Source organism: Pleurodeles waltl, chromosome 3_1 (assembly GCF_031143425.1).
Source record: "Pleurodeles waltl isolate 20211129_DDA chromosome 3_1, aPleWal1.hap1.20221129, whole genome shotgun sequence".
Lineage (NCBI taxonomy): Eukaryota > Metazoa > Chordata > Amphibia > Caudata > Salamandridae > Pleurodeles > Pleurodeles waltl.
Genome location: NC_090440.1, coordinates 1,747,272,236 through 1,747,298,618, shown reverse-complemented (window position 1 = coordinate 1,747,298,618; position 26,383 = coordinate 1,747,272,236). Strand labels below are relative to the sequence as shown.

Below are 26,383 nucleotides of genomic sequence, written 5' to 3'. Positions count from 1 at the left end.
CTTTTCTCTAGAACCCACCACTCCAAGCACATGAAATGCAACCCCTCACTTTCTTCCCAACATCGCGATCTATCCATGGGCACCAGATATTTTCTCTTATGTGTCCCTTAGTGCATCTCAAAACCACAATGGTTTTGTGCCCCCTCGTGGGCTAAGATAGAGAATGCCTCTCTCAAATGATCTGTCCTTCCGCTTGCCTTTCTGTCCATTCATTAACCCTTCCTTATATTCAATATTCCTTCCTTCTGTTTACCCATATTTTGTTCTTCCTCGCCTCCCGCTTGCTCTTTTTTTTTTTATAAACACATTTTATTAGGTTTTCAGCTGGTATGCAGCAGTATATGGCGGGAGTTGCCCTAAGCTTACATTAAAACAGGTCTTATCATCAGAGTAATATAATCAGTTGTCAAGTATCACACTATAGCATTTTATGCATGTTTCATTAATGTGTAGAGATGCCGGTGAATAGTCCATTTGGTTGCGGGATGACTCAGTCGGTCAACCTCATCTATACAATGTTGTTCGAAAAATAACTTAACTCTCATGAACATGACTCCCCCCGCCCCACCCCATCTGTCCATTTAGATACAACCTCCTACATGGTAGTGGAAGGGGTTTGTCCGGTTAAATGATCATGGTCATAATGTGAACCAGCATTCATCCTCCTTGATGTCTGGTGTATGTGTAGTGCCCAATTTTTTGAGTTTAAGAAACCCTACTGATGTCACATCTAAGAGGTAGATGGCCTATCTACTGTACAGTAGGGGTACAGGGTCACCAGTGCATGTACCAGGGTGTCCCAAGCCCATGCTTTGTCAAGGGAGCCCTGGCTGTCAAGGGAGCCCTGGCCACGCTTGGCTTCTAAGTCAAGACTATACTCTTGTAACCTGCCTGTTTCATCACCTGTCGTCTCCAAGTTGCAAATCTGGGTCCCCTCAGGTCTTTGCAGTTTCTACTGATTTCCCTTTTAGCTATGAGAAACACTAAGTTTTGGAACTGGCTAGTGATTTTCATTTTTGCAGTGTGGGAACCAACTTAATAGGCAATGTCTTTAATGCATGTAATATCCTTTTCAATGAGCGTTCTCGTAATGGCTTCCCAGTATTCTCTCAAGTGTGTACAGCTCCAGAGCATATGAAGGAATTTGACAGCCTCCTCCCCACATCTTGGGCATATGGCATACTCCACTCCAAAATGACGGCTGAGCCTCCCCGGGGTGAGGTATGGTCTGTGGAGTATATAGAAATTTAATGAGCTTAAATCTGGCGTTTCTGGACACCTTGGGTATGTGCACTAGAATAGTCTGCCAGTACTCATCTGAGATGGGGGTTTCTAGGTCCTCCTCCCATTGGTATTTAAGGGTAGCATTGAGTCCCCCTGCAGCCTCCTGTGTAAACAGCTTTTCACGTTCCCGACGAGATAGCCAGATTACTGGCAGACTCCTGATTGAGTGGATTCTGTCAGCTCTTGTTTACAGTGTCTGCCAATCACTCTTGTGATCACCCCATGTACTAAGAAGTGTCCCTGAGACAATCTGAATTGTGATCGAAAGTCTTCAAAGGACAGAAGCACCTCTGCTTCAAAAATGGCACTTACGGTCATTGCTCTCGCCTCTACCTAGTCCAGCACTCTTCACCAGTCACCTCTGTGGGGAAGTTCCAACATAAATTGTATTAGAATATTTGAGGAACAGGGTGTTGTCTGTCTGGCCTTATGGAGGCGCTGAAGCCACCAGCAACACAGTACCGTAAACTCCATTGTGTCGTCCGCAGTAGGGCAACGTAGTCGGAGCAAGCCCTTAGCCAGGCTATGGATATATGTGGTGAAGGGGGGCCAACTTCCTTACCGGGTGTCGTTCGACTCTCTTATCTGCTAGGTCAGCAATTGGAGGTGGCCCACCAAACAATAGGATCCAAAGTCGGGGATGGCCATGACTCTTCATGGCATTCACCAGTCTCTGAAGTGTAGCTAATGACACCCTCCTCTGGCTTGAGCCTCATAAAAAAAAAAAAACAATGACAAGTGTGTTTAGTTCCCTGAAGATCACGCGTGGGATCCATAATGGCAAGGTTATGAATAAATAGAGGGAGTGGGCAGGGCTACCATTTTCAGCAGAGCTCCATACCATGCCACCGTTAAAGGAAGCGAGCTCCAGAAATCCATGCTGCTCCTGAGACCCTGCAGGGCTCTTCCCACATTTCCCTCAAGGAGATCTAGGGGGTCATGGTATACTTGCACTAAGTATGATCGACAACATGGTTTCCATTGCAGAGTGTCTGTATTTTCAGGGCCCCCTTTGGAGGCCAGTGGTCTCTGGCAATTCACCTGGAGACCAGAAAGTGAGCCAAAACACTCCAACAGGTTGTGTGCCCCCACCAAGGCTCTGTCTGTGTCTCAAGAATAACAGGAGGTTGTCCGCATAGAGTGCAATATATTGCATATACTCCCCACCTTTAGGCTAGCAAAAGCAACTCTCATTCAGGGGTGGCATGCAAGAGGCTCCATGGTGAGGGCAAAAAGGAGGGGCAACACCTTTTCCATTCCTAACATTTGCAATACTTCATAGAGGCAGGCCCCTTCCAAGCTATCTCAAGCTTTTTCAGTGTCTACGGCAAATACCTCAGCTCTTTTTTTATTATAGGTAGTTTTCAGTATCGAAAAGAGTCTTCGGATATTGAGAGCAGTGTTTCAGCCTGGGATAAACCCTGCCTGGTCCCGGTGAACAAGGGTAGGCATATGCCGAAAGAAGGGAGTGGCTAAAATCCTGGTGAAAATGTTATAGTTTATATTTAGCATCAAGAGTAATAAGCCTTGACACTGGTTTCCCTGGCTTCATAAGGGGTTTAGTGAGTGCTTCTTGGGTGGACAGTGGTAGTGACCTCTATTCGTTAGCCCCTCGACTAGCCAAACTCTATAAAACGGCTAAGTCCTCAACATAGGTTAAGTAAAATTAAACTGAGAGGCCTTCTATGCCCTGTATCCTGTTGTGGGCCATACCCTTGATGGCTGCACGGATCTCTGGGAACGTGATATCTTGTCCCAAGTCATCAGCCTCCTGAGGTGGAAGAGTTGGAATCTCCACCTGGGACAGGAACTGTCGGATGTCCGACAACGTAGGCTTGACAGTACGGCGATGTAGATTAGAATAATAGGAGTAAAATTCCTTATTAATATCTTCCTGCCTATAGACTCTGCAGTGCTGGGCAGATTCAAGTTCCATGATCACCGATTCCCCTCTCTGCTGGGTTCGCCAGCCATGCCAGAAGAGAGCCAGTGCGGTGTCTCTCTCTGTGGGCCCGACCATGTTGTTTTTGTAATCCGACACCGTAATCGCTGCCCTCCTTTTGCTAGTTTCTCCTTGGCATCCAGGAGCTCGGTCTGTAGCTCTGGATGGTCTGGCCTTCACTGTTTGAGAGTTCTCAACTCCCTGTCTGCTGTCTTAGTTTCCTTCAACATCGTGCGAAGTACCCCAATGGCCTCAGAGGTACAACGTCCTCTAATCACTGATTTGAATGCCTCCCATTCTATTAATGGAGACTATGTGGACCCCGCATTATCCTCAAAGTAAGATGTTATGGCTGTACCAGTTGTGTCTCGGAAAACCTGGTCTTCCAGTGATTCGGGTTGTAGCCGCCATGTGGGGATTGTTGGTCTAGACTGACCCCAATGCAAGCCCAGCAAAAGTAGGTTCTGATCTGATATGGTCCTAGTTAAATATTCTGACAAGTACTCCATCTCATGGACATCTGACGAATACAAGATTGTGTCAACGCACACATGTAGGTTGTATAGGGGGTAAAACCAAGTAATCCGTTTCTTGGATGATGGGCCCGCCAAGAGTCAGAGGCCCCATTCAGATTGCCAAGCAGAGAAAGCCCTGGCGCCCCGGTGTACTGGGGAGTCTCCTCGTAAAGGGGGTGTTACCTATCAGAAACAGGATCAGCAATACAATTAAAGTCTTCTCCTAATACAACCGAGCCTGCTAAATGCGGGGCCAGGCTTCCGGATAAGGTGGAAAGAAAAGCTGTTTGGTCAATGTTCGGCCATACACGCTCCCCACTGTAATATCTCGGCCATCTAATCTCCCTGTGATCACTACATATCTGCCCATGGGGTCTACTAGCGATCTAGTGTGTTGGAATGAGACCCCTGGTTTAATCCATATGAGGACCCCCGACGTAGGCTGAATATGCTGTATAATATACTTGGCTTCGACATCTATGATGTAGTTCTAGACCTTCCTTGGCATCCAGGTGGGTCTCCTGGAGCAGTGCAATCTGGACTCCCCGTCGAGTGACGTGTGAAAACACCTTATGACATTTGGCCATAGAACTCATCCCCCTAATGTTCCATGTAAGTATTTTGTAACTCAAGGTGGTATCCACTGGGCAAGATTTGAGTGGCTCTCCTATTGTTTTCGTGGGGCTAGTCCCCATGTGTCCAGGTACCCCTCCCACTCTGAAGGCAGAATTTTCATGGTCAAGGCGCTTTGACTTCCTCTTGAACAGAAACACAAACTTCACAACTCCCATTCTCTAAGACAAGCAGCTCAGCTCCACTCATCCAAACATTCAACTGGACAACATACGTGTGGGTGCACCCACATTTACTCAAGAGACATGTGGGGGTTGAAATTATGGCCGGTACCTGACTCTGTTCCCGTTCCTCCCTTATCCAGCCAATGTAACATAAGCAGGATGTTGCCCTGGGGTCGTTGACATTATAATCAGTAGTAATCTACTCCGTTCTGGTAGCCCCCCTCCCATCTGGCATCGGCAGGTCGCCTATTTCACTAAATGAGGTCGTCAGCTGTTCGTGGAGTTACTACTGGTAATAGGTTGCTAGATGTCTCTGATCCAGAATCAGATGTCACGGCAGAGTCCTCGTCAGCTCCTGCATTTGGAGAGGGTGTGAGACTGGTATCTTCTGTACTCATTGCCGCTAGCATCTCCAATGCTCATTGTTGCCCTCTCTGTACCTCCGCGTCTGATAGGGCCCCGGGACAGGACCATCTGACCCAAGAATTGCTGTTTTCGGTGTTTAGATGTATGTTCAAATCTGGTGCCCCTTGGCCCGGCGGGTGGGCCTCCAACCAGTCACGTACTTCGCAAGGGCTCTGGAAAAACTGCACTCCTTCTGGTGTCACTGCCCGTAGCCTGGCCGGGAACAGCATTGCATATTGCTGGCCGTGTGCTCTGAGCTGTTTTTTTAGCTTCACGGAATGATGATCGTGGTTTCTGCACCTCTCTTGTAAAGTCTGGGCGTATAATGATTTTACTGTTTGTTACTTTGAGGTCTCCGTTAGTCCTGGCCTGGGCCAAAAGAGATGAGCGACCACCGGTCGCAGTGGCGCCCCTGCTAGAGTCAGGCGGAATGGTACCCTATGTGCTCGTTCAAGAGCATAGAAGGAAGACAGGCCCTCCGGAGCCACCTCATTCCACAGCCACTTTTCAAGAAAAGCCACCATATTGGTGCCTTCAGAGCACTCCGAAAGCCCAACAATATGGATGATGTTCTGCATGATCTGTTTTTGCTGTCCTGTGCCCTAGTTTCTAAGGTCTAGACCTTGTCTTCCAAACTTGTGAGGCACTCCCAACAGGTGGGGGGGAGGAAGAATATCTGCTACCAGTCGTTCATTTGTCGTAACTCTCTCTGCCAGTTGTCAGTGATGATCTTTCTTAAGGCTCAGGTCAGCTCCTAGGGCATCGATTTAGTTTTGGTACTTCCTGTGATGCAGTGATGCCCTGAAGAATGTCCTGGAGTGTAGCACCAGTTACAGGTGGGTGCGATGGATCCACCTGAGCAGTCTCCCCTTCGTGTGCAGCTAGTGCTTCTGAGAGCTTGTTTTCACAGTTCGGGTCTATTTTCTTGGTGACTTTCCCCATTGGTATGGATCTGGGCCTCACCTTCTTTCTAGTGGTGTCTAGATGGCACTGCTTTGTTTTCTGCATGCGAGGACGTTTCTAACTGTTCTTGCTGATTTCATGGAAAGTATAATCAGTTTCCCTTAGTTGGTCAATATGACATTACCCTTACTTGAGACTTAAGACACATAAAGCATAGTTTGCTATTCTTTTCAGTAGAGGAAAAAGTAAACTACTTGATATTCCTGTTGATGGAATAAAGAATTTATTAAGTAGATGGTTTTCATTAGTGATATTTCTGTGAACTGCCTGTCACAGCTGCTATTTGTCCACCCAACACATATTTTTCTCTGACCAGTTCTACAAGCCCTGAGCCAATATCAACTGGATGTGAAATGCTTATCTTCTCCGCTGTTCTTTTAAGTTTAAATCTGTTATTAAGTAGAAAAAATTGTGGAGTACAATGAATAATCACTAAATAACTATTCACTAGACATATACTTCCCACCAACAGGAATTTCGGAGGAAAGATCCAGCAGTTACTAAATAAGCTCTTTGCAGCTGTAACACAATGCATAAAACTCTGTGGCTCAATGGGCACAAAAGGATGGAAGCAAGAGAAAGTGGAAAGTCAACAGAATGTATTCAAAGATAATGAGGGAGAAAAAACTCAGTTGCGCTCCCCATTTTCCAACCCCTAAGGAGTATCCTTGAAACTGTTAGCTAAAGCCACCCCCTACTACTCCCAGAGGCTGAACGCTTGCTGCTAACACCAGGGCAAAACAAAGTGTTTCCTAGAGCCTCGGTACGCCCTGCAAGAATACCTTTTGCAGACTCCACCTGTGCGAAAAAGTTATTCTTTCCAACACCTTACACTCTGAGCTTTACCTGTAACTCTACAGAGGCAAGAAGGGCCCCATGCCACTATCTCTTGATTGTCAACAACTGTAGCTTTCTATGCAAACACTTTAGACATTAGTCAGGAAATAAGAACGAGCTCTTGCCAAATATCACTGACTTCTCTCCATTCCATCTAGCACAGAGGCAGCAAGTGGCAACAAAAGCAAACCCAGCACCTGAAGTATTGCTCCCCTCCGAAGCTCCAGGCTTGTGTTTAGCTTTAAAATAAAGCCCACTGCACAGGTCCTGGAATTCGCCAAATCTGTGATCAATAGTTGATCTTTCAGTCGAAACTCAACTGTAGTCACCCTGTTTGCTTTAACTTCTAGGCCTTGCCACACAATTTTCACTTCCTCAGAGGGCTCCTCGAGCACTCTACTTTACAACCTGTTTTTCTATAAATGTTTGCGTTCGTCTTGCTCAGCCCTACTACAAAAATGGGAGTCCAAGCAGAATCGATACCGTCTAATCAATGCGGTCACAAAATGAGGGGTGTAGAGGCCATCTGGATCTATCACCCTGTTACAAGCCTTCATCTAGAATTTGTGTTGCTTCCAACCGTTGCTCCCAAACCCTCTGTTCACCTCCTCCGGTGAGTACCAGGTCACGACGGTCAGGGCCACAGGAAGGCAAAATGGAAACAGGCCAGTGCTCTAGGACTATGCAGCCATATTTGGCTACGGGAGACGACATACCCCGACTTTTCATTTAAAAAAACTGTGGTCATACTGCCTTACGTATGCTTGACTGACTTGTGTTTGAGGAATGGTGGAAAAGATCCCATGTCTAGTTTAACAGGAAGAGTCTGAGCAAGTTTGTGCAGTACCACATTCGAACACGGCCATTGAACTATACTGGCCCTGTCCTCTGCAGGCTCCTCATCTTAGGTGGGATGTGCATGATTTAATTATTTCTTTCAGGCCCACTTGGAAAGAACCCCTTTTAAAATGCTGTTCCTAGATGTTAACTGAGTAAAATAAGTTTTTGTTTAAATAGAGAATATCTGGGGCTGAGCATAGGATAATAGATATGTATAGGGCTCATTAGGTGCAAACTGAGTGTTTTCCTTAGGGCAACGTAATGGCTTAGGCTACTTGGGCTGAGTGATGCCCTGGACAACCCTCACCACTCCCTGGCATTGGAGGGAAGAAATAAGCCCAGTTAATAATAAGTAAAGGTTTCTCTAGAGGGGTATTGTTAGGACTGAGTAACAGAAAACTGCATTCTTGGCCTTCATGCACAGTCACATTAGGGGACGATGAGACTCCGATTCATAGCCATGTGTATGTTGGTAGCAGACAGATCAATTGGCGTTTATTGGCTGCAGGGGATAAAGCTACCCATGGCTTTGTGGCTAAGATAAGTCCGTAAGTGGACAGTAGCAGAGGAGTGCGGCGTGCTTAGAGCTTGTAAATTGGTATGTGAACTGTTGTACCCCTCAGATGTACTTCCACCACAGATCTGGTGCATCCCCTTTAACTGTAACTGACTGGTGTGTAAGTTGTACAACGTTTTAGTGGAAAATGGCATTGACACCACCTGGGAATCCCTTTGATAAGTGTACAATAGGATGAACATCTTGCTGCATGCAAATCAATACGTCTAAGAAAAACTACTGTTTTACACAGTTGGGCACCTAGGATGACCTTTGTCGGTAAAGTAACTTCACTCATCCTGTCTACTCCCTAAATCCAGTGATTCTGTCTGTGCAGATCTTGAAAAATCGTCAGTGGGGACCTGTGGCCTGACTTGTGACTCAGGTTGGAGCACCTTGAGGAAAGTTGTATTAATGTAAATGACATAGGAGTTCATGCATCTAAAATTTGACTGTCTAGAAACTGTACTTCTCCACATTCACAACCTGGGCGATGAGTTCTCCAAAGTCTGCTTAATGTAAAGGAAACTAGCAAGATAGCACTGAAGAATAGGATAAAGCTCTTTGATTGCAGAACGGGTATGACAGTATGTCACAGGTAAAACGCCCCAAAACAGTGTCAAGAAATGCTTGCCTCACAGGTTTAACTTTTAACTCCGAAACTCTTCTGTGACCGACTCTTCATTTCGGAAGTAGAAAAACCAACCGAAGTAAAGTTGTCCCAGTCTGGCAGGAAGCTGACCTACTATCTTTATGGTGCTTTTGCTTGAGAGTTAGTGTTCAGACATATGTTTTCTGAGCAGTGCTGTAGTGCAGAGGTTTCCCACCTAGGGCCAGCTGAGCCAAACCCTTGCAAGAATTTCATTTCAGGACAGACACTGATTATGTGAATTCTATTTCAATTAGTCATTTACACATTTATCTTCTATGGATATCCACAAAATCTGGCATGTATCTTGCCTTCCTGAATGTATGCTGAACACCCCTGCTTTACTATCATACAGAATTTACAATAGAACCGCCGATTTCAATGTGCCTTTCTACAGCCTTCTGTGTTATCTTAACGATTCAAGGTAAGAATGACTTTGTAAGCTTAGTGTGCCTAGCAAAGAGGAGCAAAATAATCGTAACCAAAATAACAAGTAATTTATTAACAAAAAAACAACTTTTCACTTTTCCTCCCAGCCAGGACATTCTCTGCATTGTTGCACGTCTGGGCGAAGCACCTGGGGATACCACTTAGACCAAACCTCTCTTCCAAGCAAGAAATGCCCACTCCTGCAGAATGTAATGGTCAAGGCCCATCAATCTTCGTTGCTCATTTTATTGGGGTGCTTCTTAAAAGCAGCAACAGGGGTGCATGTTCCTTGCCTGGAAGAGTGATTTTATATAGACATAGATATAGCTCTCTCTGTGTGTGTGTGTGTGTGTGTGTGTGTGTGTGTGTGTATATATGTTCCATGGCATGTGTAGTTGCAGATACACATGCTTTGCACATCCCGCCATCTAGTGTTGGGCTCTGAGTGTTACAAGTTGTTTTTCTTCGAAGAAGTCTTTCGAGTCACGAGATCGAGGGACTCCTCCCCTTTCGGCTCCATTGCGCATGGGCGTCGACTCCATCTTAGATTGTTTTTTTTCCGCCATCGGGTTCGGACATGTTCCTTTTCGCTCCGTGTTTCGGTTAGGAAAGTTAGTTAGAATCTCGGAAAATTCGACGGTATTGTCTGCGTTCGGTATCGGGTTAGTTATTACAGATCAACACTGACTTTTGAAGAGCTTCGGTGGCCCTTCGGGGTTTTTTCGATCCCCCGTCGGGGCTTGGTCGGCCCGGCCACGTGTCTCTTCAAGGCTGATGGAACGGACCCCATTCCGCTTCTGCCCAAAATGTCACAACAAGTATCCGTATACAGATCAGCACGTGGTCTGTAACTTGTGTTTGTCTCCAGAACACAAAGAAGATACTTGTGAAGCCTGTCGAGCGTTTCGGTCGAGGAAGACATTAAGAGACCGAAGAGCGCGAAGACTGCAAATGGCGTCGGCGCCGACAGGACAAAGGCATTTGGAGGAGAAAGAGGAAACCTTCTCCATCCAGGAGTCGGACTCGGACGAGCTCGATCCCGAAGAAACGCCTAAAACCGTGAGTAAGACGTCAAAACATAAAACTCACGAGAAGACCACAAAAGCCCAGGGGACGCCACCGCCAGCAGGCCATGGCTTAACCCGTAAAATAGGTGACCGATCATCGGCACCGAAAAAAGGGCACGCTTGTGTCGAAGTCATCCGATAGCAATCTCGAGCCCGAGACAGCGGCTCCGAGCAAGTTCGGCACCGAGACAGCGGCAACGAAATGGGTCTGCACCGAGAGACCACGACGCCGAAAATAAAGAGTGTCTTCGGAGCCGAAAAAGGCTACCGAAAAGGTTTCCATTCCGAAACATCCAGCCTCGGAACCGAAATCAAGTTCCTACACAGAGGAACAGGGATTGTCCTCCCAAATGCAAGGACATAAGTTCGGACAAGAACTAGAATCAATGGAGCCAGATTACACTCAATGGAGGCTCCACATTCAAAAGGACACAGGGAAGATCAGCACTCTTCCCCCAATTAAAATAAAAAGGAGACTTTCCTTTCAAGAAAAGGACAAGCAGCCACAGGCAAAGGTGGCAAGACAAACAACTCCGCCACCATCTCCACCACCATCAATGCACACATCACCGGTAGTCACTCCACCACTGATGCAATCCCCAACACATACTTCAATGAGCCAGGACGATCCCGACGCATGGGACCTTTATGATGCGCAAGTATCGGATAACAGCCCAGACTGTTACCCAGCGAGACCGTCCCCACCTGAGGACAGTACATCCTACACGCAGGTGGTCTCAAGGGCAGCGGCATTTCATAATGTCACCTTGCATGCAGAACCAATTGAAGATGACTTTTTGTTTAATACAATATCCTCCACTCATAGCCAATACCAGAGCTTACCTATGCTTCCTGGAATGCTAAAACACTCCAAACAGGTGTTTCAGGAGCCTGTGAAGGGCAGGGCCATAACTACAAGGGTGGAGAAAAAGTACAAGCCACCGCCTACAGACCCTGTGTATATCACGCAGCAATTAACACCAGACTCTGTGGTAGTAGGGGCAGCTCGCAAGAGAGCAGACTCTCACACCTCGGGAGACGCACCACCTCCAGACAAGGAGAGTCGCAAATTTGACGCTGCTGGGAAAAGGGTTGCAGCACAAGCAGCAAACCAATGGTGCATTACCAACTCACAAGCACTTCTGGCAAGATATGATAGGGCTCATTGGAACGAAATGCAGCATTTCATAGAACACTTACCCAAAGAGTTCCAGAAAAGGGCACAACAAGTGGTGGAGGAAGGACAAAGTATCTCAAATAATCAGATACGGTCAGCAATGGATGCAGCAGATACAGCTGCAAGGACAGTAAATACTGCTTTAACAATAAGGAGACACGCGTGCTTGCGTACGTCAGGATTCAAGCCGGAAATACAACAAGCCGTGCTGAATATGCCTTTTAATGGACAGCAGTTGTTTGGGCCGGAAGTGGACACTGCTATAGAAAAACTTAAAAAATACACTGATACGGCCAAGGCCATGGGCGCACTCTACTCCCCACAGAGCAGAGGCACATTTCGCAAAACACAGTTTAGAGGGGGGTTTCGAGGACAAGCAACAGAACCCACAACCTCACAAACAAGGCCCACTTATCAAAGCCAATATCAGCGGGGAAGTTTTCGGGGGCAATATAGAGGGGGACAATTCCAAAAGAATAGAGGGAAGTTCAAAAGCCCTAAAACTCCTCAAAACAAACAGTGACTTCCAAGTCACAAATCCACAACACATAACACCTGTGGGGGGGGAAGACTAAGCAATTTTTACAAACATTGGGAGGAGATAACAACAGACACTTGGGTACTGGCAATTATCCAGCATGGGTATTGCATAGAATTTTCAGATTCCCTCCAAACGTTCCACCGAAAACACATAATATGTCAAAACAACACATGGATCTTCTAGCACTAGAGGTCCAAGCATTGCTACAAAAAGGAGCAATAGAATTAGTACCAGTTCAACAGAAAGGAACAGGAGTTTACTCTCTGTACTTTCTCATACCCAAAAAGGAAAAAACACTGAGACCTATATTAGATCTCAGAACATTAAATACCTACATCAAATCAGACCACTTTCACATGGTGACATTACAAGATGTAATACCACTGCTCAAACAACAAGACTACATGACAACACTAGACCTAAAAGATGCATATTTCCATATACCAATACATCCTTCACACAGAAAGTACCTAAGATTTGTATTCCAAGGGGTACATTACCAATTCAAGGTGTTGCCATTCGGAATAACAACTGCGCCAAGAGTTTTTACAAAATGCCTGGCAGTAGTAGCTGCGCATATCAGAAGGCAGAAAAATACATGTGTTCCCGTACCTAGACGATTGGTTAATCAAAATCAACACACTAGAACGGTGTTTACAACACACAAAGTACGTCATAGAAACCCTACACAAAATAGTTTTCTCAATCAACTACAAAAAGTCACACCTTCAGCCGTGTCAGACACAGCAATACTTAGGGGCAACAATCGACACAGCAAAAGCGATTGCCACCAAGTCCACAAAGAGTACAAGCATTTCACAATTTAATACAGGTCATGTATCCAAACCAAAGAATACAAGTCAAAATAGTAATGAAACTCCTAGGCATGATGTCCTCATGCATAGCCATTGTCCCAAATGCAAGATTACACATGCGGCCCTTACAACAGTGCCTAGCATCACAATGGTCACAGGCACAGGGTCAACTTCTAGATCTAGTGTTGATAGACCGCCAAACATACACCTCGCTTCAATGGTGGAACAATATAAATTTAAACCAGGGGCGGCCTTTTCAAGACCCAGTGCCTCAATATGTAATAACTACAGATGCCTCCATGATAGGGTGGGGAGCACACCTCAATCAACACAGCATTCAGGGACGATGGGACTCTCGGCAAAAACAGTTTCACATAAATCACTAAGAACTATTGGCAGTATTTCTAGCGTTAAAAGCATTTCAACCAATAATAAGCCACAAACACATTCTTGTCAAAACAGACAACATGACAACAATGTATTACCTAAACAAACAGGGAGGAACACACTCAACACAGTTGTGTCTCCTGACACACAAAATATGGCATTGGGCGATACACAACCACATTCGCATAATAGCACAGTTCATTCCAGGGATTCAGAATCAATTAGCAGACAATCTCTCTCGGGATCACCAACAGATCCACGAATGGGAGATTCACCCCCAAGTACTACACACTTACTTCCAAAATTGGGGAACACCACAAATAGACCTGTTTGCAACAAAAGAAAATGCAAAATGCCGAAACTTCGCATCCAGGTACCCACAAGATCAGTCTCTGGGCAATGCGTTATGGATGAGTTGGTCAGGGATATTTGCATACGCTTTTCCCCCTCTCCCACTCCTTCCATATCTAGTAAACAAGTTGAGTCAAAACAAACTCAAACTCATACTCATAGCACCAACTTGGGCAAGACAACCTTGGTACACAACACTACTAGACCTCTCAGTAGTGCCTCATATCAAACTACCAAACAGACCAGATCTGTTAACTCAACACAATCAACAGATCAGACACCCCAATCCAGCATCGCTGAATCTAGCAATTTGGCTCCTGAAGTCTTAGAGTTCGGACACTTAGACCTTACACAGGAATGTATGGAAGTCATAAAACAAGCCAGAAAACCAACCACTAGACATTGCTATGCAAATAAGTGGAAAAGGTTGGTTTATTATTGCCATAATAATCAAATACAACCCTTACACGCATCTGCTAAAGACATCGTAAGCTACTTGCTACATTTGCAAAAGTCAAAACTCGCTTTTTCATCCATTAATATACATCTTACCGCAATTTCAGCTTACCTGCAAATTACCCACTCAACTTCACTGTTTAGGATACCAGTCATAAAAGCCTTTATGGAAGGACTAAAAAGAATTATACCACCAAGAACACCACCAGTTCCTTCATGGAACCTCAACATTGTCTTAACACGACTCATGGGGCCACCTTTTGAGCCCATGCACTCATGTGAAATGCAATATTTAACATGGAAAGTTGCGTTTCTAATTGCCATCATATCTGTAAGAAGAGTTAGTGAAATCCAAGCATTTACCATACAAGAACCATTTATTCAAATACACAAGCATAAAGTAGTTCTAAGGACAAATCCAAAATATTTACCAAAAGTCATATCACCGTTCCACTTGAATCAAACAGTAGAACTACCAGTGTTCTTCCCACAGCCAGATTCTGTAGCTGAGAGAGCACTACATACATTAGACATCAAAAGAGCGTTAATGTACTACATTGACAGAACAAAACATATTCGGAAAACAAAACAATTATTTGTTGCTTTCCAAAAACCTCATACAGGAAATCCAATTTCCAAACAAGGCATTGCTAGATGGATAGTTAAATGCATTCAAACCTGTTATCTCAAAGCAAAAAGAAAACTGCCTATTACACCGAGGGCACACTCAACTAGAAAGAAAGGTGCTACCATGGCCTTTCTAGGAAACATTCCAATGACTGAAATATGTAAGGCAGCCACATGGTCTACGCCTCATACGTTTACCAAGCACTACTGCGTGGATGTGTTAACAGCACAACAAGCCACAGTAGGACAAGCAGTACTATGAACGTTGTTTCAAACAACTTCAACTCCTACAGGCTGAACCACTGCTTTTGGGGAGATAACTGCTTACTAGTCTATGAAAAGCATGTGTATCTGCAGCTACACATGCCATTGAACGGAAAATGTCACTTACCCAGTGTACATCTGTTCGTGGCATGAGACGCTGCAGATTCACATGCGCCCACCCGCCTCCCCGGGAGCCTGTAGCCGTTTCGAAGTTGATCTTGAACATTTGTAAATTTGTAAATATATCACTTTAAACTACATTATGTACATACATGTTTACTCCATTGCATGGGCAATATTACTATAATACACAACTCCTACCTCACCCTCTGCGGGGAAAACAATCTAAGATGGAGTCGACGCCCATGCGCAATGGAGCCGAAAGGGGAGGAGTCCCTCGATCTCGTGACTCGAAAGACTTCTTCGAAGAAAAACAACTTGTAACACTCCGAGCCCAACACTAGATGGCGGGATGTGCAAAGCATGTGAATCTGCAGAGTCTCATGCCACGAACAGATGTACACTGGGTAAGTGACATTTTCCATATATATATATATATATAATCATCCATCCATCCATCCCCCGCCTGTAGGACAGGTGCTGGCATTGTGCATCAAAGATAGCAGAGTATTTTGCTTTCCACTCAGTTTATTGTGTCAGAAAGAAACCACCAGACGCATTCTGGCTAAAATGCATCAGGTGGTTTCTTTGGTGGCACAATAAACTGCGAGTGGAAAGCAGAATACTCTGCTGTCTTTGATGGCATGATGCCAGCGCCTTTCCTACAGTCGGAAGAGGAATTGTGGAGGTTAATACGGAGGACTCCGTGAACAGCCGGCACACCCTTCGCTTGGGCCCAACGGAAGCCATCAGTTGAGAGAAAAATATATGTTCGATGGCATCTGTCGCTGTAGATACACATGGTATGCATGAGCTCGCCATCTGGTGTTGGGTCGGAGTGTTACAAGTTGTTTTTCTTCGAAGAAGTGTTTTCGAGTCACGGGACCGAGTGACTCCACCTTCTGTGCTCATTGCGCATGGGCGTCGACTCCATCTTCGATTGTTTTCTTTCCGCCATCGGGTTCGGACGTGTTCCTGTCGCTCCGAGTTTCGGAACGGAAAGATAGCTGAAGACGGAAGATTTTCGACGGTATCGTTGCGATCCGGTTAGAGATAGACACATACGACGACGCGTTGAACATCGAAGCGCCTCGGTGCCCTTCGGGGTAGATTTCGGCACCCCGTCGGGGCCTAGTCGGCCCGACCGCGTGGAGGACAACGCCGATGGATCGGACCCCGTTTCGATTCTGCCCCGAATGCCACAACAAATATCCTTATACGGACCTACACTCGGTCTGTAATCTGTGCCTGTAACCCGAGCACAGCGAAGAATCCTGTGAGGCCTGTCGGGCGTTCCGGTCCCGAAAAACTCTGCGCGACCGTCGAGCGAGAAGACTCCAGATGGCGTCCACGCCAAAAGAGCGTCCACAGTTCGAGACAGAAGAGGGACAGGAGGAATCCTTTTCCATCCAGGACTCAGACTCCGACGAGCTACACTCTACAAGAACTGTGAGTAAGACGTCGAGATCAAACCTTAAAAAAGGAAAGAAGGCCCAGGGGACGCCACTGCCAACCGGCCATGGCTCCACCCAAATTCTCGGTGACCAACAATCGGCACCGAAAAAGGCCCATTCAGTGTCGAGATCGTCCGACTTCGGTCGAGACACCGGCACGCAGCCTCCTCGGGACCGAGAGAGTGCTAAACAGAAGCATCGACACCGAGAATTCGGTGTCGACACGGATCGACGCCGAGACAGTGGCGCCGAAGACCATAGAGGCCAGGAATTTTCGGCACAGAAAAAGAGGAAGGTTACCTCGGAGCCGAAAAAACAATCGACTGGGTTTTCGGAGCCGAAAAAAGCGACATCAGACCCTGTTTCTGGCTCCTACACTGAAGAGCATTCTATGTCTTCTCAAATGAAGAAACATAGATTTGAACAAGAACTGCAATCCACTGACGTGGATCACACGCAAAAGCGTATCTTTATTCAGCAGGGGACTGGGAAGATCAGTACCCTTCCACCTGTCAAACGAAAGAGAACGCTTCAGTTTACTCCTCAGCAACAAACAGCACAAAAGGTAACACCTCCTCCCTCGCCTCCACCTGTAACTCCGGCTTCGCCAACTTACACCCCGTCACATTCGCCAGCTCACACCGCCATGAGCCACGATGACCAAGATCAGGATGCGTGGGACTTGTATGACGCACCAGTGTCTGATAACAGCCCAGACACATACCCAACTAGGCCATCACCACCGGAAGACAGCACAGCCTACTCACAAGTGGTGGCTAGAGCAGCATTATTCCATAATGTGGAACTACACTCGGAACAAGTAGAGGATGATTTTTTATTTAACACCCTCTCCTCAACCCACAGCTCCTACCAAAGCCTGCCGATGCTCCCAGGCATGCTACGCCATGCAAAGGACATTTTCAAGGAGCCAGTTAAAAGTAGGGCAGTGACGCCTAGGGTGGACAAAAAGTATAAGGCGCCTCCTACGGACCCTGTATTCATCACCTCTCAGCTGCCACCAGACTCTGTGGTGGTAGGGGCTGCCAGAAAACGGGCAAACTCACACACTTCTGGGGATGCACCTCCCCCAGATAAAGAAAGTAGGAAGTTCGATGCAGCCGGGAAGAGGGTTGCTGTCCAAGCAGCAAACCAGTGGCGCATCGCAAATTCACAAGCGCTGCTAGCGCGATACGACAGAGCCCACTGGGATGAGATGCAGCATCTCATTGAACATCTCCCAAAAGATCTGCAAAAAAGAGCAAAACAGGTTGTTGAGGAGGGTCAAAACATTTCCAACAATCAAATACGCTCCTCCATGGATGCAGCAGACACGGCCGCAAGAACCATTAATACGTCGGTTACCATCCGTAGGCACGCATGGCTCAGAACGTCTGGATTCAAGCCAGAAATTCAGCAGGCAGTGCTTAACATGCCAGTAAACGAGAAACTTCTGTTCGGTCCGGAGGTCGACACAGCCATAGAAAAGCTCAAGAAGGACACTGACACTGCCAAGGCCATGGGCGCACTCTACTCCCCGCAGAGCAGAGGATCTTATAACACCTTCCGCAAAACACCTTTTAGAGGAGGGTTTCGGGGTCAGGCCACACAAGCTAGCACCTCACAGTCCGCACCGCCCACCTACCAGGGACAGTACAGGGGAGGTTTTCGGGGCCAGTATAGAGGGGGGCAATTTCCTAGAAATAGAGGAAGATTTCAAAGCCCCAAAACCACTACCAACAAGCAGTGACTCACACGTCACTCACCCCTCCCACACAACACCAGTGGGGGGGAGGATACATCAATATTACGAAGCATGGGACAAAATAACTACAGACACATGGGTCCTAGCAATTATCCAACATGGTTATTGCATAGAATTCATGCAATTCCCTCCAGACATACCACCAAAATCACAAAATTTATCAAAATACCATTCACAGCTTCTAGAGATAGAAGTTCAAGCACTACTGCAAAAAAATGCAATAGAATTAGTACCAAGCACACAAATAAACACAGGAGTTTATTCACTGTACTTCTTGATACCAAAAAAGGACGAAACACTGAGACCAATTCTAGACCTCAGGGTAGTAAACACATTCATCAAATCAGACCACTTTCACATGGTCACACTACAAGAAGTGTTACCATTGCTCAGAAAACACGACTACATGACAACCCTAGACCTCAAGGACGCATATTTCCATATACCAATACATCAATCACACAGGAAATATCTAAGGTTTGTATTCAAAGGAATACATTACCAATTCAAAGTATTGCCTTTTGGTTTAACAACCGCTCCAAGAGTATTCACAAAATGCCTAGCAGTAGTCGCTGCACACATCAGAAGGCAGCAAATACATGTGTTCCCGTATCTAGACGACTGGCTAATCAAAACCAGTTCGCTCACACAATGCTCAAACCACACAAATCAAGTCATACAAACCCTCTACAATCTAGGGTTCACCGTCAACTTTGCAAAATCAAACATTCTGCCAAGCAAAGTACAGCAATATCTAGGAGCCATAATAGACACGACAAAAGGAGTAGCAACGCCAACTCCACAAAGGATCCACAATTTCAACAGGGTCATTCAACACATGTCTCCAAACCAAACAATACAAGCAAGAACAATACTACAGCTCCTAGGCATGATGTCCTCATGCATAGCCATTGTCCCAAACGCAAGACTGCACATGAGGCCCTTACAACAGTGCCTAGCCTCACAGTGGTCTCAAGCACAGGGTCACCTTCTAGATCTGGTGTTGCTAGACCGCCAAACTTACCTATCGCTTCTATGGTGGAACAGTATAAATTTAAACAGAGGGCGGCCTTTCCAAGACCCAGTGCCACAGTACGTAATAACAACAGATGCTTCCATGACAGGGTGGGGAGCACATCTCAATCAACACAACATAAGAGGACAATGGAACATACATCAAACAAAACTGCATATAAATCATCTAGAATTATTAGCAGTTTTTCAAGCACTAAAAGCTTTCCAACCAATCATAACCCACAAATACATCCTTGTCAAAACAGACAACATGACAACGATGTATTATCTAAACAAACAAGGAGGAACACATTCAACGCAGTTAAGCTTGTTAGCTCAAAAAATATGGAAGTGGGCAATCCACCATCAAATTGGTCTAATAGCACAGTTTATTCCGGGAATCCAGAATCAGCTGGCAGACAATCTCTCTCGAGATCACCAGCAAGTCCACGAATGGGAAATCCACCCACAAATTCTGAACACCTACTTCACACTCTGGGGAACACCACAAATAGACTTATTTGCAACAAAAGAGAACGCAAAATGCCAAAACTTCGCGTCCAGATACCCACACAAGCAATCCCAAGGCAATGCCCTATGGATGAACTGGTCAGGAATATTTGCTTACGCTTTTCCTCCTCTCCCTCTCCTTCCTTACCTAGTAAACAAATTGAGTCAAAACAAACTCAAACTCATTTTAATAACACCAACGTGGGCAAGACAACCCTGGTACACAACACTGCTAGATCTGTCTGTAGTACCACACATCAAACTGCCCAACAAACCAGATCTGTTAACGCAACACAACCAACAGATCAGACACCCGGACCCAGCATCGCTGAATCTAGCAATCTGGCTCCTGAAATCCTAGAATTCGGACACTTACAACTTAGCCAAGAGTGTATGGAAGTCATAAAGCAGGCCAGAAGGCCATCCACTAGACACTGCTACGCAAGTAAGTGGAAAAGATTTGTTTGGTACTGCCATCATAATCAGATACAACCACTAGAGGCAACTCCAAAACATATAGTAAATTACTTGCTCCATTTACAAAAAGCAAAGCTAGCCTTCTCTTCTATTAAAATACACCTTGCAGCAATATCTGCATACCTGCAAACTACATATTCAACTTCCTTGTATAGGATACCAGTTATCAAAGCATTCATAGAAGGGCTTAAAAGAATTATACCACCAAGAACACCACCTGTTCCTTCATGGAACCTAAACGTGGTTCTAACAAGACTCATGGGCCCACCTTTCGAACCCATGCACTCTTGCGGAATACAATTCCTCACCTGGAAAGTTGCCTTTCTCATCGCCATTACATCTCTAAGAAGAGTAAGTGAAATTCAAGCGTTCACAACACAAGAACCTTTTATACAAATACATAAAAATAAGGTCGTCCTACGACCTAATCCAAAATTTTTACCAAAAGTTATTTCTCCATTCCATCTAAATCAAACGGTAGAACTACCAGTATTCTTCCCACAGCCAGATTCTGTGGCTGAAAGAGCACTACATACATTAGATGTCAAAAGAGCATTAATGTACTACATTGACAGAACGAAGAACATCAGAAAAACTAAACAGCTATTTATTGCATTCCAAAAACCTCATGCAGGTAACCCAATATCAAAACAAGGTATAGCCAGATGGATAGTTAAATGCATCCAAATCTGCTACCTTAAAGCAAAAAGACAACTGCCCATTACTCCCAGGGCACATTCAACAAGGAAAAAAGGTGCTTCAATGGCCTTTTTAGGAAACATCCCAATGCAAGAAATTTGTAAGGCAGCCACTTGGTCTACGCCTCACACATTCACCAAACACTACTGTATAGATGTGCTATCCGCACAACAAGCTACAGTAGGTCAAGCTGTATTAAGAACTCTATTTCAGACAACTTCTACTCCTACAGGCTAAACCACCGCTTATGGGGAACTAACTGCTTACTAGTCTATGCATACCATGTGTATCTACAGCGACAGATGCCATCGAACTGAAAATGTCACTTACCCAGTGTACATCTGTTCGTGGCATCAGTCGCTGAGATTCACATGGACCCACCCACCTCCCCGGAAGCCTGTAGCAGTTCAGAAGTTACCTTTAATTTTGTACATTTGTATATATATTACTTAATCCTTTAATAGGTACATACTTACATTTTTCATTGCGCGGGCACTATTACTATAGTACAACTCCTACCTCACCCTCTGCGGGGAAAACAATCGAAGATGGAGTCGACGCCCATGCGCAATGAGCACAGAAGGTGGAGTCACTCGGTCCCGTGACTCGAAAACACTTCTTCGAAGAAAAACAACTTGTAACACTCCGACCCAACACCAGATGGCGAGCTCATGCATACCATGTGAATCTCAGCGACTGATGCCACGAACAGATGTACACTGGGTAAGTGACATTTTCAATATGTTTTGAAGCGACTTTAAAGTTGGTTAAAAATGTCACATTTTAAACTTAACCCCTTCTCTCCTCTCCTTTCTTTCTTTCTCTTTTTTTTCTATCTATCTATCTTTCTTTCTTAGGTCTAGGAGGTAAGGTACCCCTAACCCCTTAAACATTTTACAAATTTTCATGACATGGCAGCTGTAATATTTCTCTTCATGTTGTGGGCAGACACTCAGTGCGTGAGCTCCCATGGGACTCACAGGAGTTTTGCTCCCGCAAACCCAAACATCCAGATATATAAATTATTTCTCTAAAGGTACTGAAAGAATTTATTCCAAAAATCATGGCTTCTGGATCAAGATCTAGCTTTCTGCCAGATTTGGTGTAATTCCATTAATCTGTTTGGGCTGTAGCGCTGTTTAAAAAGCCCTGTGGAAATTTCATGGGGAAAATGCATTTTGGGAGCTCCTTTTTTTAGCTTTATATAGTGTGAGTACTGCCCAAGACCACTAGAGAGCTTTACATGAGCACAAGATTATATTATATAAGGTCAGAATCCTCTTATTTTAAGCACAGATGATTAAGTGATTTGCCCAGAGCCAACGCTGGGTCTCGAACCTGGTTCCCAGATCCAAAGTCAGCAGCCATGGCTGTTTGGCCATAGCCATATTTTTCAATTTATGTGTGGTAGTCATATACAAGTAGGATGATTGTGTATCACCATGTGTAATAAGCACATTGCTGAAATGGCATTGTGAATTAAAAAACAGCTGCAAAAAAGTACTTGAAGGTTCAAATGGAGTCTTGCTTGGAAATACTTGAAATAATTTGTTTGAAAACTGTACTTAGGGTCACAGTTCAGTGCCTTTGCACCAGTGGCCCTGGAACAATTTTCAGAGTCTGTGTGCTGACATCAGCATTACATCACTGAAGGCATAGGGACTGTGAAAAATCCTAGCTTCACATAGTGTTGCAAATTAATTCAGCACAAGATTAGTATGGGTGTAGTATATAGCTGGTGTAGGATTTTGGAGCACAGCGTTGCAAATATAAGGCTAAAGCATTGTGCGACAGCCTATTGTCATTTACAGGCAGCACTTTTTCCATTGAAATGGCAACTAAATTGAACAAAGTTTTACTGATGAAACTTTTTAGCACACAAATGATAATATGTTAAAATCGTGTTTCCGTGAATATCATTTGCGGATCACAAGTAAGTGTCTTGATTTTGTGTTGATTCTATTAAAATCTTTGTGCCCATTACACTTTAAAGTTACAAAGTGCTTTATTTTTGCCTTCCAAACTGCTATTTTCTGACATGTATGCAGTTCATTTACAGGTATTTCATCTTTTTGTTAAAAAAAAAAGTACCCAAATAAGATTGTCACGTAGTTCACTTACTTTAAAAACTCCTGTCACTTTGCAGTCAGAGAAAGAAAAGGAAACAGCAATCCCCATTTTAAAAGAATAAGCAGCAATTTGTGAGAGGACGTAGCCTGACATTTAACCTCTGTCTGAAGCAAACACAAAATATCAAGGCATCTTTATTTATTGCTCTTTTGCGACCTAAAAGGAATAAGATGGCGACCCACCAGTGGGTTGTGCCACACAGTTTAGGAAACACTGGTCGAGATCATTAACCATGCACCAAGGCTCTTTTTTAACACCAAAGAGAAAAGCCAAAGTATGCCTTTTGTTACAATGCTGTCAACATATTTTTGGCTGTTCTGAAGCAGGTAAAGATTGTGCTCTTAAGTAAATTCCCAGACACCCAGCAATCATCAACAGGCTTGCATCTGTCAGTTTTGTGACCCATCTCAGCACTTCGCCACGTGTGTGGAACTGCTGCACATTGCGCTGGCGCTCCTGTTTACCATGTTTTTGGAACTATTGTACAGCGTTCTGGTGCTCCTGTACCAAGCATTTCTACCACCAATATGAAATGTTCCTGAATAATGTAAATTATTTTCAGCACTGCCAGCGCTGCTTTCAGTTGAATTGATCAAAGTAGCCAGTGCCGCCACTTAGCTGCCACATTTTTGAAAGCATGAATGTTGTGATGTGGTAACTTTGTCTAGTGCTTTAGATTTTTTTTTTTTACAAAAGGTTTCACTTTGATTTGCATGGTTAATCTGCAACCACTTTATTGTTGCCATAATCCAAGGGCTATTGATGAGTTTGGTTGACCTTTGAGTCCACGTATTTAAATCCTTCTCTTGGGGGTATGGTGTTGAATACTTACCTTTGCATCTCTTTTCAGATATGCACATGATGGTGGCCAACCCAGAGCAGTGGGTGAAACCAATGGCTGCAGCTGGTGGGAGTCAGTACACTTTCCACCTGGAAGCCACAGACAACCCTGGGGCTTTGATTAAAGAAATCCGAGAGAGCGGGATGAAGGTGAGTGATGCAATGACTGGAACAAAAGAGTAATAAATGAACCAATCTTCTTGCTATTGCAGTGACTTCTGTCCTACATGCATTTTTACCTGTGTGGCTAGATGTGCATTTGACCGTTCTTTACGTTTTGGTCAGCAGAGGCAAGACATCTGGTATTAGTGTGAGTGAGAATGGTTGATTCCTCTCTAGACATTTAATGAGAGTACAGCTACCCCAGTCTACATCATGCAGAGATAAGGTGGTTTCATAGTGGATTAGGTGTACCGTAAATATTCACCGGTAACGAAGTCTGTGTGCCTTTTTCCCAGCATTGTGGATAGTGTCTGCTTGGCTTCGACACAATGAAATGCAGGCCCACATTTGGTGGTGCTTCAATAAAATATGCTACAACTGTATATCTGGCATAGTAAGCAATATAGACTTTAAAAAAAAATAATTGTTAATTTTTATTATTATAATAAACATAGATGACATACAAACTTCAGTTCTGCCACTCCACATAGCCGGTTGTAGGTTTTTTCTTTTTTAATTATTGATGTAAATATTGCCCTGACATAAATGACTTTAAGGTATGCAGTTGGTGATCATATATTTATCGTTAAAGGGGACAAGTTTGGCATTCTTTTGCTGCCTTTTCTCCTCTTGCCATTCTTTTGCCGTCTCTGTGCCTCCACAATTTGATACTATTTCATAAATACTATTTAATACATTGTGTACATGTAAGTGGAATTAGTGTGTCGACTACAGAGATCCTTGATTTGTTTGTTGTTCCTCTTGACAATGAAAGCTGGGTGCTAGTGATTCTGTTCCATCTTTGGAAGTGGAGCTGAAAATATTCTAAATGTCCTATTTGCTGTCCACTGAAAGAAGGAGCAGGAGATGCCAATTTCAGGCGAATCTCTGCTGCACAGGGTGCTTTGAAAGTAGCAGCTTCATAGTCCTGGGAGCATGCCCTTAGTGAGAGATCATGGGTCTCCTGTTCTGTTTGGTTTCACTTGTTAATAATGTGGACAGCTGCGCATGTCTAGTGTGGATACATTCAAAGTGAATCACTGGGGGCATGGGATGGCCGGGCATAGAGCAGGACTAAAACTATACATATTCTTAGCCTCAAAAAAAACAAGCTCTCAATATTTCTGCTAAGAAAGGATTCAGCCTGCTTTTGTTAAGGGACAGTCTTTGCAGGTACACATCTACTCTGATCGGAGGCACGTTACACTCCCAGTGGATCCTAGAGCAATACCTCACCTCAGACAAGATGAAAATATTGGTGTAGCAGCCCTGTGTAGGAGTAGTTTGGGGGCAAAGACAGATACTAAAGAGTGGCACAAAATGTTGACTTCAGAGTTTGCCTGTGTAAGCGCTGTTGTTTTGTGATAGGTGCCAAATATGCTGAAGGGGCAGTTCTGACAGACTTTATTTCAGGTCTCTTTGAAGGCACGGAGGGGAGCTAATCCTAGGTGGTGACCTATAGTGATGGATGGGACCAGAGACAGGACTCTGGCTATTAGTTTTCCGGGGGTGGGGCAGTGGGGACAGTGATGTCACATTCCGAAAAGGATTGACTACGATCTATAGGTCTAATTAAAGTCTGAAGTTAATGGGGTTTGGACTGCATATACTACTGAGGAGTGCCTGAGTCATATACATGATGGTCCACTTTCTGGTTAACAACTCTATAGCAAGGCGCAAGATTCCTTCATTGGTGAGCTTGCTCTGTGTGATCATAGCTAACTCTACTTGATGATTGCTAGAGACACCGCAAGCTGCGGTGCTAAGCATTGGTGATTGCTATCTTATTCTTCAGGATATTGGAATTCAATGTTGGTGGTAGGGAAGGATTAAAAACATCTAAATTGAAAATTAAATGGACTGTGTGAGTCCATGCACTCGATGGGAGGTCATGAAGGTCGTCATCTGATGGCAGCACATAGAAGAGGCCTGACTAAACAGAATGAGAGCTCTGATAAAACAAAAGCTTGGAGGAGAATTAGCATCCTTAGAAACACACACGCTGAGGTTGGCTCATAAGACCTAGAGGAAGATTCTGGCAGTCTAAGTCCAGGTGTGCACTTTAGATTTCGAAAGATAACAATATGCACTGGTAAAAATAAGACCGACATTTGACGAGGATGGAGAAAAAGCAGAAAAGCCAATAGCTTGTATGATTAGAGCACAAGTGGTTCATTAAAGGGTGAACTGACATAGATTGTGGGATAACCTGGTTGTTCAGATATGCTGTGGTATAGCAGAACAGTATAGTAGATACTGTGAAGAACTATATAGTAAAGAACCAATGATGCAAGAGGAGATGGAAGAATCCCG

The 26,383-nt window shown here is 44.7% G+C and overlaps 1 protein-coding gene across 3 annotated transcripts in view; it reads left to right on the top strand.

The window, feature by feature from the left end:
- The window catches only part of RPE (ribulose-5-phosphate-3-epimerase), a 198,833-nt gene that overhangs the window by 52,987 nt on the left and 119,463 nt on the right, over positions 1–26,383 (top strand). For all 3 annotated transcript variants that reach the window (XM_069225667.1, XM_069225665.1, XM_069225666.1), the window contains exon 3: positions 23,919–24,058. In XM_069225667.1, the coding sequence (XP_069081768.1) occupies positions 23,919–24,058 (140 nt within the window). The remainder of the gene's footprint in view (positions 1–23,918; positions 24,059–26,383) is intronic.